The following is a 13,319-nucleotide window of genomic DNA, read 5'->3' as shown; positions in this document are numbered from 1 at the left end:
CAGTCCAAAGACCTGCATGGTAGGCTGATTGGCATGTCCAAAGTGTCCATAGAGTATGAATAGGTGTGTGAATGTGGATGTGATTGTGCCCTGCAATGGATTGGCACCCCGCCAACATGTACCCCATCTTCTGCCCGATGCTCCCTGGGATAGGCTCCAGGTTCTCTGCGACTCTGTAAGATAAGCGGTATAGAAAGTGGATGGATGATCTTATCTGATAATTGAGCTGCTGCCTCTTAAAGTTGTGAAAGGTACAGCCATATCTTATATTGAATACTTGCTGGAAGAATTGTGCTCCTTCCTATCAAAAGAAACACCACATCTATGACAATGCACAGATACTAAAAGTTCAATTCAACCTTGGGGTATTAACATGAGGTGATTATGAGCATGCATTCTAAGGTATTCTGAAAACCAGTTGAAATACATTGTGAAAGATACTTAACACAGCATTAACAAGACCCCTCTCAGTAATGCATTTATTTAACAGATCCAGTCAGAGATTAATTACCTAAGAAAGGCATGTGTTTCGTTGCATTTAATGGTCATCCACTAACCCTGTTTCTTGTGTGTTTCAAGTAATCAGACAGTGTCAACAATTCTTTATTATCGTGAAGCTACAAGAAAATTGAGTTTGTGAATGCACAGAGGGGAAAAAAACATATTACCATGCTTTAAAAGATTCCTTGTGCTAGTTTTATTTTTAAGTTTTCTCTAAACAAGAAACAGATCCAAGGGATTCAAAAGAAAGAAGCAATAGCTTATAGTTTCTCTGTGCATCTATAAAATGAACCACAACATAATGATACAAAAAGGAATCTCTTTCAGGAACATGACTTTCACTGCCTTTCTACAGATAATGAACTGGTACTGACGAGCTATGTGGGCAACAGTGCATGTCATTTGTAGTACCATATACTGTAGCACTACGAAGTCCTAGTATTCATAGGCTGCAATATTCAACTGAATATTGTGAATGGAACAGCTGTTTTCCAGTGACTGGAACTCAATTTAAGAATAAAAGAATCAGGGGTTTTTTCTCATTTATTTCTTTTGTAAAATACAACAACTAGTAAAAACTGCATTAGGTTTTTTAATACATGTATTTACTTATTATGGGAATAGTACATTTATGTACAACTTCAAGGGAGTACATTTGTTTTAACCATCACTTAAATGCTAGAACACGTAATACAGAATTAAATATAAAAGAATATGAATTACATTAATCTATGATGAAATGCCAGTCTTGGAAAAAGGCTCTACGGTTTGAAAAAACATTCAGGATGTTTCCTTCACATGACTACTTTTCTGCACACATCATTTCTTTATTTCCACCTTATTTTGTTCATAAATGGTCGTTCTATGTTGCTGCTTGGTCCTATTATAGCTTTAGCATCATGTGAGAATTCTAAGTTTAAGAAGTTGCTGACCATCTTGATGGATTTTATGAATCCCAGTGGTGTTAGCTGTTAAGTGGGTCATCCGCCAACAGCCCTCAGTCATTAAGAGCCCTTTGTGCTTCTGATCATGGCCTCCATCATAGCCCACTGCTCTTGTGTGACCTGTCATGTAAAAATAAATAAATAAACAAAAATCTAAAACATGATGGCAACACTGGAAATTTTTTTTTAAAAATCTCCTAAAAACCTTACCTTGCTCAGTGAATTGAATTCCCCAGCCATAGACACATATTCACCACCATCCATTCTGATGATCTACAAGAAATCCATAAAAAAGATACAGGGTCAAGAATGACCTTCAGGACTATGCAGTTGGCAACTACAATGTAGTCTACTTAAAGAGAACTCCTTTTTCTGCCTCCCACAACCTTTGTGCGCTTCCTGTCAGAGGGCACAAGAGAAGGTATTACTATGTATTTGGCTCACTCACACTATAACTGAAAGGGGAGAAGTCCTGAGGGAAGCTATTAGGTGGGCTGCAGTCTGAAGAGACAGCAGTACTTTCCCACAAGGTCAGAGCACACTCACCGCACCCGACACCCAGCTGGCATAGTCGCTGCAGAGGTAGGCAGCCAGATTGGCAATCTCCCCTGGAGTACCAAGCCGACCCACTGGTATCCTCTCAATCATTGACTTCTCAAACATGCCTGTGGGGTCCAAGCGGCTGAAAGCACCCTTCAGAATTCATAGAAGAAAATGTTAATATAAAATGCCACACTGATGGCCATCAAGACTTGCCATCAAGCTGGCTGATGGCAAGAGATATACAACTCTGCTTTATAAAAGAGCAATACAGAACCTAAGGGGAACAAATGGTCAGCAAGACCATCAAGAATCTGTGAATCTGCATCACACAGTTTCCATCAGGGTGTGAATAATGCCTCATCTTGCAAATACACAATTTCATATAATCATACTCCCACACAGTACCTTGGTTTTGATTGGCCCTGGCTGAATAACGTTGAACCTCATGCCATATCTTCCCCACTCTGCTGCCAGAGACCTGTGGATGCAAAGGGAATCGGCTTGAATAATCTTCAGTGGCTCTGATTCAAACAAACATGCACACACGCGCATACACACACACAGAGAGACAGACAGCCATTATCTCCAGGATACCATTCGCTTTTCCAATAGACCATAAAGGCAATAGAGACAGGTTGGTGGGGAAAACAAATTGTAGGCTGCTTTGGGGGGTCAGGCCAAGGTAAACTGATCCATTTGTTTAAGCTGTTTTCTTAGAATCCAATCCACAGCATGCTTGATAGGTTCTAAAGAAATGGCAGGGTAATGCCTTAGAAATATACCAGGGGAAAGATTTTTATAAAGATCACTAAAGTGTCCAGTTTTACATCTGACAATTTCTCCTAGGTGTCATTCTGTTAGGTGATATCAGGACTGATATGCAATGGTCCTATGCAGTGCAAGCATATCAACAATACATAATCCACGGTGTCACTGCTAGACAGTAGACACAACAGCCTAATGCTTTTCTGTCCGTCTGTGGTGGTTTCAAACATGTCTCTCTATCCTCAACTCTTCCTACTTTTCACCAGTTGGTCAAATGTTCAACCAGAGAGAACGAGACACTTGTCTTACTGTATGCAAATGATTGGTATGCATTTCTATCTCCTACTGCTATTCCCCCACTCAGCAGATCAGACCACATTCTGGTCCTGCTCATGCCCAGCAGCTACACACCAACTGTCCATCAACATCCACCACTCAAACAAACAGTTAGGAAATAAACTCCTGAAGCAGTAGAGACTCTGCATAGCTGTTTGAGACCACAGAATGGGATGTACTCTGTGATCTACATGAGAAGGACATTAACGGAATGCCTAACTGTGTCACAGACTACATCCATTTCTGTTTTGAAAACATCATTCCCACTAGAGAAGTTCACTGGTTTCCAAACAATAAACCCTGGATAACCAGTCAGCTAAAGGAACTTCTAAAAAAGAAGAGAGCTTTTAGAGCAAGGGATAAGGATGACATGAGACAGGTCCAGAGAGAATTGAAAGTGAAGATAAGGGAATGCAAGGACTCCTACAAAAAGAAACTAGAAATTAAGCTGTAGCAGAATAATAACAGGGATGAGTAGAATGGTATTACACTGATCAATAGCTTCAAGAATAGCAATGAGCAAACTGAGGGAAGTACAGATTGGGCCAATGAGCTGAACCAGTTCTTCAACCGTTTCAACACTGGGACTCCAGCTGTCAGCCCTGTGAAGTACTAGAGTGACTCTTCATCATGAGCCTGAAAAAAGGCTGAAGTATCCACACTCTGGAAAATATCCTGCTTGTTCAACAGGATGCTATGCATGCTCTACCAGTCGGTTGTAGCGGGCATCATCTTGTATGCAACCATATGCTGGGGCAGTGGCATCAAAGCAGGAGATGACAGCAGACTAAACAAACTGACAGGGAAAGATGGACAGGTCATTGGGACCAATCTGGACCCACTGAAATCAGGATGCTGGCTAAACTGATGCTCACCATGAACAAAGTCTCTCACTCCCACCCTCCATGAACAACTAAACATACAGCAGAGCACCTTCAGCTCCAGACTGGTCCAGCCACGGTGCAGCACAGAGCAATACAGGAGGTCCTTCAAACCCACCACTATCAAACTGTTCAACTCAACCACTCTGTGTTAGCTGTGCAATAGCACCTTTTCCCCCAACATTCCACCGCACTGTATTCATTATTATTAATTATTTTTCTTATGGACTCATTCTAATAACAGTCACCTTATGATCATCTCCTGCACTACAACCACTTTACTTACTTTTGTCACTACCTAGCATCTCATTTTATTCTTAATTAATTAGTTTACTAAGTATGGGTACTGTAATTTGTGTGCTTTGTGCATTGTCTCTGTCCTTGTAACTGCTGTTGTTTATTGTACTGCTGCAACAAAACAATTTCCCTCACTGATCAATGAAGTGTGCCATCTATCTATCAAATGATAATTTAAAGTAACACATAAGCATACCACATGTGCAATACGTTCTCATTTGATGCTATAAGCAGAAAGATGGCATTGAATTGTGTTACTACTGATGTTTTCTGTACATTTTGGACACTGCACACATGATTCCAAATCTTTCAATTGCAATACTAAATCTAGCCTAAATCTATAAGGAATGCCAGGCAGAAAGAACAGATGCAATCATTAAGATCCCCATTAATCACTGTGATGTATGCTCCACCCCCAGTACACACAGGTTGAAGTGCCACAGCCATCAACACATCAACACATGCACAGAATTCAGAATAAGAGTGAAGAGGACCATTTAATTATGATAAGGTAGTCAACGGAGGGCTGTGTGGGGTCAGACCATGATACTATCCCTGGGGGAAAAAACCCTGAATTATCCTCAGTGTGTATATTCCAAATACAGTGCTGTAAGAAAGTATCTTCCCCCACCCTGATTTCTTCTGTTTATGTGTATATCTTATACTAAATAGTTTTAGATCTTCAAACGAAATACAACATAGGCAAGCAAACAAAGGCAACCCGAGTTAACACACAATATAGTTTTTAGATATTTATTTCTTATTGAAGCAAAAAAAAGTAATTCAATACCCATCACTCATGTGAAAAACTAATTGCCCCTTTAAACCTAAAATCTGGCTGTGCCACCTTTAGCAGCAATAACTGCAACCAAACACTTCTGTTAGCTGGAGATCAGACATTCACAGATCTGTGGTGAAATTTTGGCCCACTCTTCTTTGCAGAACTGCTTTGGTTCAGCCACACTGGAGGGTTTTCAAGGTGGTGGACTTACTCCTAAGCTTAGGATCACTGTCTTGCTGTATAATCCAATTGTGCATGAGGTTCAACTTACGGACTGAAGACCGGATATTATCCTTTAGGATTTTCAGGTAGAGAGCAGAAATCATGTTTCCCTCAATTACTGCAAATTGCCCAGGCCCTGAAGCAGCAAAGCATCCCCACACCATCACACCTCCACCACCATGCTTAGGTATGATGATCTTTTTGTGGAATTCTGTGTTTGGTTTACTCCAGATGTAACGGGACCCCTATCTTCCAAACAGTTCCAGTTTCAACTCATCAATCCACAGAACATTTTCCCAAAAGGTTAGAGGATCATCAAGGTGTGTTTCGGCAAAATTCAGATGAACCTTATTGTTCTTCTGGGTTAGCAGTGGTTTACAACTCACCACTCTTCCATGAATACCATTTTTGCTCAGTATCTTTCTGATAGTGGAGTCATGAACAGTGACCTTTATTGACATAAGAGAGGCCTGTAGGTCCTTCCGGGATGAGTAATTGCTGTGCTCCTGGTGGAATTTTTTGAAGGTCAGCCACTTCTGGGAAAGTTCACTACTGTGCCGAGTTTTTCCATTTGGAGATAATGGCTCTCACTGTGGTTCTTTGGAGAACCAGAGCCTTTGAAATAGCTTTGTAACCCTTCCCAGACTGATGTATTTCAATCACCTTCTTCCTCAATCCAATTTGAATTTCCCATTTAAAAACTACAAATTTACCATGCCTGATTATGCTAATAAACATATATTTAGTGTGACAATGTGGCACTTCACTTAAAAATATACCAAATCAGGAAATGGACATTGGTTAGACTATTCCCAAGTAAACGCATTCTGTAAATTGAATCCTAATCTTGACTGATCAGGTTAAAAAATTAAGCTTGACACAGCTTTTCTCCTGACATGACATGAAACATCCAAGTTCAGTGATGTATGTCATAAAGTCATAAAGTATCATAAATAATCTAGTTCCTGTGCTCACAGGTGTTTACATTCTCAACAGTTCAAAGGTATATATTGACCACAGTCTGGCCAATACAACACTAGTGACACCTATCAAAACAACTACTCACACTCTCTGAACATGCTGCAATTTGTCTTCTGGACTAACAGCTTGGAAAATCTTCCACAGGACTTCACACTCTACAATACTACCAATAAGGGCACCCATGTAAAGATGTACTTTTTTTTGACAGCATTCAATACTATACTAGCACTCAAACTGTGTTTCGTATTTTCATTCATAACTGAATGGGCAGCGCACAGGTAACAAGGAAACTAGGCAAGCCTAATTTTGCTGGACCATCGATTCTGCAATAAAGATTGTCAAAAGAACTTTTAGTCTTTGACTTTTATCCTGAGACAGTGCTCTCTTTTCACACATACTGAGTTACACAGCTAAAAATAGCAGTTCTCACTATCAGCACCTACACAGCACCACAATAAAAGGACTGATTACTAACGACTTTCCGTACAGTGATAACATGTGGGAACAATAAATAAGCTACGTAAACAGCAAGAGTCCTTATGGTTTAGGTAACAGAGGACAGAATCGAGATTAGTAAACTTTCATTGCTGCATATTTAGTGTCAAAACATAGGAAATAGGACAGGCATTTAGCACAGTTAGACCTATTTCCATCACAAAGTGGGCTTGGTATAGACAAAAATTGTATTGAATGACAGAGCCAGTAAGGATAATTTCAGTGACATAGACTATGCTATTATAAAGTCTCAATCTGGCCATATATGCTCTGTGATGGGGAAGGGGGTTCAGAAACACTTTTTTTTTTTTTTTTAAACCAACAAATTTCTGTGGAAACCTCCACACATCAACACACTGTTTTTATATTTCATTTCTGTTCATGTACAGCCATCCTTTTGTCTTCCATCACTGTGCAACTGTATAACATTTCAACATTTATGTCATACAGCTAAATGTTATATTGTCAGTATATATACGTTATATATATATATATATATATATATATATAAAAACACACAGTATCTCACAAAAGTAGGTACACCCCTCTCATTTTTGTAAATATTTGATTATATCTTTTCATGTGACAACACTGAAGAAATGACACTTTGCTACAATGTAAAGTAGTGAGTGTACAGCTTGTGTAACAGTGTAAATTTGCTGTCCACTCAAAATAACTCAACACACAGCCATTAATGTCTAAACCGCTGGCAACAAAAGTGAGTACACCCCTAAGTGAAAATGTCCAAATTGGGCCCAATTAGCCATTTTCTCTTCCCGGTGTCATGTGACTTGTTAGTGTGACAAGGTCTCAGGTGTGAATGGGGATCAGGTGTGATAAATTTGGTGTCATTGCTCTCACACTCCCTCATACTGGTCACTGGAAGTTCAACATGGCACCTCATGGCAAAGAACTCTCTGAGGATCTGAAAAAAAGAATTGTTGCTCTACATAAAGATGGCCTAGGCTATAAGAAGATTACCAAGACCCTGACACTGAGCTGCAGCACGGTGGCCAAGACCATACAGCGGTTTAACAGGACAGGTTCCACTCAGAACAGGCCTCGCCATGGTCAACCAAAGAAGTTGATTGCACGTGCTCAGCGTCATATCCAGAGGGTGTCTTTGGGAAATAGACGTACGAGTGCTGCCAGCATTGCTGCAGAGGTTGAAGGGGTGGGGGGTCAGCCTGTCAGTGCTCAGACCATACGCCGTACACTGCATCAAATTGCTCTGCATGGCTGTCGTCCCAGAAGGAAGCCTCTTCTAAAGATGATGCACAAGAAAGCCTGCAAACAGTTTGCTGAAGACAAGCAGACAAAGGACATGGATTACTGGAACCATGTCCTGTGGTCTGAGGAGACCAAGATAAACTTATTTGGTTCAGATGGTGTCAAGCGTGTGTGGCAGCAATCAGGTGAGGAGTACAAATGTGAAGCTCTGGTGAAATCCATGCCCAAGAAGGTTAAGGCAGTGCTGGAAAATAATGGTGGCCACACAAAATATTGACACTTTGGGCCCAATTTGGACATTTTCACTTAGGGGTATACTCACTTTTGTTGCCAGCGGTTTAGACATTAATGGCTGTGTGTTGAGTTATTTTGAGTGGACAGCAAATTTACACTGTTACACAAGCTGTACACTCACTACTTTACATTGTAGCAAAGTGTCATTTCTTCAGTGTTGTCACATGAAAAGATATAATCAAATATTTACAAAAATGTGAGGGGTGTACTCACTTTTGTGAGATTCTAATATTATTTTATATATATATTTTTTGTATATTTTTTTATATATATATATATACACACACCAAATAATATATTGACAATATAAGAAATAATATATTTCTTATATTGTCAATATATTATTTGGTTGTTCATGAAAGTATTGTAAACAGACATAACCTTTACTTTAGCTGGTTTACCTACTTGAACAGTGCTTCCACTCCTGCTTTAGCAGATGCACTGGGCACAACAAATCCAGATCCACTCTCAGCATAGATGGTGGTGATGGCCAAAAAAGCGGCACCTGAAAACACCATTTACAAATTAACTCTGGCTCCAAAACCAAGCAAGCAAGTTGTGCTGATACAGACAAGGAATACTACAATTTTTTTTTTTAATGGATTGGATCAAAACCAACAAATCAAATCTACAGTATGAGTCACGGGAAGGTTTTCTTTTTCCTAAAAATTTCCAGTATTCAAAAGCTAACCAACAAACAAAATATGAGTGGCACATCACAACAGCGACTAGCAATTATTTATAATAAAGAAATTGCATATTCTGTAATTCAAGGAAAAGAAAAGGTCAAAACAATCACAAAAGGGTGTGACCGAACTGATACACTTCCATTTTAACCAGCACTTCAATCAACACAAGAGAAATCTAATCAAATATCAGAAATTATATGATTGTGCTGGCCTGTAGTTATGACAGTGATTCTCACTAACCAACATGTGAATAAACACAAACATGCTGTTTATTCAAATTTAAGTGAATATACTTATAGCTGGCCCAATTTTGACTGTCTGCATTCCCCAAATTCCATGCTGTACATATACACATTAGTATTCTTGATAACACATAGCCCTAATGTGGAAGAGAAGAATCACTTATGGAGCAGGACTGAGTAGAAACTGGTGTGCATTGGCCAGAAAGCTGTTGATTTTACACACACGTCATGTCTTTCACTGCAATTTCTAGGTAATTAAAACAATCCTTCTTGACTGCTCCCCTTACTGCCTTCCATACCATTTGTTTTCTGCCATTTCTGTTTTTTCCCATTAATTTACCATTTAATAATTGTTTAAATTGAGTCTCTAGTGTCAGTGCCTTGTAACAGAGATAAAGCTGTCCCTTTAACTTTTCCACCAAGGGAAAAGGACTTATTTAAGCTGCTTTCTGCAATTTTTCAGTAACATGCCAAGCTGCATTTTTTTTTGTATTATACATTTCAGGAGGCTGTTGAGGGAACAACTGTTTATTGCTGCTATAAAGTAAATGAACTAATTTGTCTCACAAACATTCCAAAACATTAAATGTAACTATTTAATTTAATGAATTATTTTATTTCTTACTTTTGGTAAATATTTAGCTAAGGCATCTAGTATTTATATAGCTCAATTATAACCATAAAATGCATCTTTGCTGTGATCATAAAGGGGTCCATAAATTGTCTTGCCACTGTGAAAGGTCTCTGGCTTTAAAAAGTTGAAAACCTTGTATGAGATACTTTAAATCTCACAACATTATTTGTTAAATTCCATAAATTTATATAATTCTTGGATATCTTGAACTGCATTTAACAACACAAGTTTGTGAGAGTGCAACACTGCAACCTGATTATTTACTGCCATCTTGTGGTTGGATATTGTGATCAAAGCTTTAGCATTTATCAAAATGCCATAATATTTCAGAAAGTTATGGACTAAGTTCTGATTACTAATAATGTTAAGAGCAAATTATAAACTGTGAGTAAGCATACTAAACTGCATACACTATAAAGTTTAAATAAATAAACAGCTAAATTATCTTCATTTGATAATTCTAACCTTTCTCAGCTTTGATGAGAAGTTTCCCAATGTCCAACGTGATGTAAGCTGTGCCATTCAGAACTATGTCTGTTATGGTTCTCCATGCATTGGCCGAGAGCTTTTCAGAAGGAGAAATGAAATTTCCTGCAGCGTTGTTGATCACCACCTGAGTATGAAAGAGCACACATTGGTTCATGCGATTTCAAGACTCAGCATGGTCAGTGCAACACATTATTCACATTTTTGCCTCAAAACAATTTCAGCTCAAGGATCTGTAGCACAATATTGATTTCCAGGCAGCTGCGAACTGTACCTACGTACATCAGGAAGCCCAACGTCGGTGACCAGATGGTCTACAGCAGCCTTTACAGAGGCCGGATCCCTCACATCACACTGCACAGCATGAACCTGCAACATGCACTACATTGCTCAGCATTACGGGTGTAAAGATTCAGTGATTCAAACTGAAGCACTGATCTTAGTATTTACAGTACAGCAGCAACAAGGCAAAGTGTTTTAAACAAATCAGATTTTATTGCACTGAATCAATGCCTGCTTTTTAATGCATCTCATATAGGATTGGTGAGATGAGATATGAATCCTGGAAGGGAAAGTACCCACTCCTAATCAGCTCTGAAAACCTCTGAGCAAGTTATTATACAAGAACAATTATTGAAATAAATAAATAAATAAATAAATAAACAAACATTAGCAACAAATGTATATAACACAGAGGCCAATTTGTGAATGTACTGCATTAAGCTCCAGTCATTACCTTATTACCAGTCTGCTGTGAGATTTCCTCAGCAGTTTGTTTCAGAACATCCAGTTTTCTGCATCAAGAAAAAGTTTCATTACATCAATAATTCATCCAGAATGCTTGTCAAGATTACTTTAATTTGATCAAAAGACAATGGAAAATTAATAGGGCTTGGCAGCAAATTTACAATACTTCCATGAGATGCCAGTATTGTATAATACAATCAGTAGAATCACACATTGAATAGAGGCAAATGATGTTAAAATTCTTTACTGAATCTTAAAAACCTGTTGTACAGATTCTCCCCTCTCCTTTATGGTACATTTATTTTTGTAAATGTTTAATAAAAATATCGTTAGACTCAGTTTTCCCACGTTTATTTTAAAGCAACATTGCTGTTTTCCTGGCAGTTTGTTATCAAACCTATATATTGTGATTTATGTTATGTATTGTATAAATGTTTTTGAAGGGTTTTAAAGATATGTTTGTGTCATATTACCCACCACCCCCTACAAGAAAAATATACTTCATAAACTCATTAAAAAAATTAATATACTAAATTACTAGAAAGCAAATGTCCAGAGGCATGCCCTGTAGATGTAATTGTAGATGTAATTCAAGGTTATTTATTTATTTATTTATTTATTTATATTTTGCAGGGCAGGGGTGGCACAACAGTTAAAGCTCTGGGTTACTGATCAGAAGGTCAGGGTTCAAGCCCCAACATTGCCAAGCTGCCTTTGAGCAAGGTGTTTCTCTCAAGACCTTCTCTGCTCCAGGGACGCTGTATCATGGCTGACCCTGTGCTCTGACCCCAACTTCCTAACAAGCTTCCTAACAACAGGAGAAAATAATTTCACTGTGCTGAAATGTTTGTGTGACAAATATTGCTTCTTCTTCATCATCACTGAGGGACAACACTTCTGCAGAGCACCTTGACAGCTGCATTTTCAGATAATCAGCACTAAAGAGGACCCAAGTCAGCCCATTAGACTTCCTGAGAGACTAAAACATAGTGTATCTTTACAGAGAATGTGAATAAAAGTGTGAATAAAAGTGTGAATAAAAGTGTGAATAAGTGTACAACTGACCTGCTAGCTATGACACACTCTGCCCCAAGGGCAGATAGAGCAGCGGTCATGCCTTTACCCAGACCTGTACCTCCTCCTGTGATGAAGGCCACTTTGTTTTTAAATGTCCCAGCTGGAAGCATCACTCCTTCAGATAGAGGGAAGAATCCTGCCTGGGATAAAGAGGGGCTCTTCTGCCATAAAGCCTTTGTCCCAGTTCCAAAAAACTGTTAGGAACAATGTAAATGCCACAGCCAAGTCAAGCAAAAGAAACATGACCTTTCACCTACTTTACTGGCCGTGACAGTTTGTTGTTATAAATGTTTATACTAATTTTAATATAAAATCTAGACATTAAATGTGTTTTCTTAACTATTCAGTATCATGATTCCATGGTAAATGAAATTCTAACATTATCAATATCAAGCTTATATACTTACGAAGTTTCAAATAAATAAACAAACAAGCTCTAAGAACACTCTTCTTACCCGTGCATTAAATGAGCATGTCCGTAGAGATGTATATGAGCAGGTTAACCTCGACCACAGCACCATGTTGTCCAACCTAACCAACTTCAAATATAATAACAGGTTAGCTAGTGAAACCAGACATAATACAAAAAAGAGTCTTTACGACCCTGCGCAAAACCTAAACCCAATCTAACCCCATTTATATTATTTCCCATAAAGACCGGGTGATAAAAACTTTGAAGTGGATCACAATTTTAAAAATACATTATAAGCACAACTATTATTGAACATAATATTCATTGTGGAATATGTATATATAGTTTATTTAAATATATGCGCAAACTTTGCAGCATGTTGACGCAATAAAACACTGGTGGTGGTTCGTGAAGTGGTCAAAGTAAGCAACGCTAAAATTAAGGAAGTAAATAATCCGTCCCCCCAACTAAATAAGAGTCCCCATTCGACACTTGCATAATGAAAAATGTCTGTCTGTCTGACTTTCTGTATATCTATCTATCTATCTACCTATCTATCTATCTACAGTTGTGTGAAAAATAAGTACACCCCATGGTAATTGTTGGCTTAATTTCATTTATTTATTTATTTTACATATTTGGACAAGCAAACATTTGATCCTCTTTGAAATCGTGCATATTAATAAAGTTGATGTACTCTATCAAATGACACATAAAATTGCCATTTTGTCATAAATTTCACAATTTAAATTAACAAAAAAC

The 13,319-nt window shown here is 38.3% G+C and overlaps 1 protein-coding gene across 1 annotated transcript; it reads right to left on the bottom strand.

The window, feature by feature from the left end:
- Positions 1-1,026: 1,026 nt before the first annotated feature.
- On the bottom strand, positions 1,027-12,904 carry decr1 (2,4-dienoyl CoA reductase 1, mitochondrial). Its single transcript, XM_053633914.1, has 10 exons — positions 12,601-12,904; positions 12,134-12,339; positions 11,058-11,115; positions 10,604-10,690; positions 10,301-10,448; positions 8,676-8,775; positions 2,394-2,466; positions 1,992-2,138; positions 1,656-1,718; positions 1,027-1,565 (listed from the first exon to the last, which is right to left on the bottom strand). The coding sequence occupies exons 1-10, from the start codon at positions 12,664-12,666 to the stop codon at positions 1,506-1,508; spliced, it is 1,008 nt and encodes a 335-aa protein (XP_053489889.1). The 5' UTR covers positions 12,667-12,904; the 3' UTR covers positions 1,027-1,505.
- Between the last annotated feature and the right edge of the window lie 415 nt (positions 12,905-13,319).

Source organism: Ictalurus furcatus, chromosome 1, assembly GCF_023375685.1.
Source record: "Ictalurus furcatus strain D&B chromosome 1, Billie_1.0, whole genome shotgun sequence".
Taxonomy (NCBI): Eukaryota; Metazoa; Chordata; class Actinopteri; order Siluriformes; family Ictaluridae; genus Ictalurus; species Ictalurus furcatus.
Note: the sequence above shows the minus strand (reverse complement) of the source record. Positions and strands in the feature narration are given on the sequence as shown.

What these genes read in the sequence shown, in the direction of transcription:
- decr1 (XM_053633914.1), bottom strand. Translation starts at nt 12,666, where the DNA reads ATGGTGCTGTGGTCGAGGTTAACCTGCTCATATACATCTCTACGGACA. An exon ending in CATGCTCATTTAATGCACGG is followed by an intron (nt 12,340 to 12,600) that starts GTAAGAAGAGTG and finishes TGTTCCTAACAG; the next exon opens with TTTTTTGGAACTGGGACAAA. An exon ending in CAGGGCCAATCAAAACCAAG is followed by an intron (nt 2,139 to 2,393) that starts GTACTGTGTGGG and finishes TGAATTCTGAAG; the next exon opens with GGTGCTTTCAGCCGCTTGGA.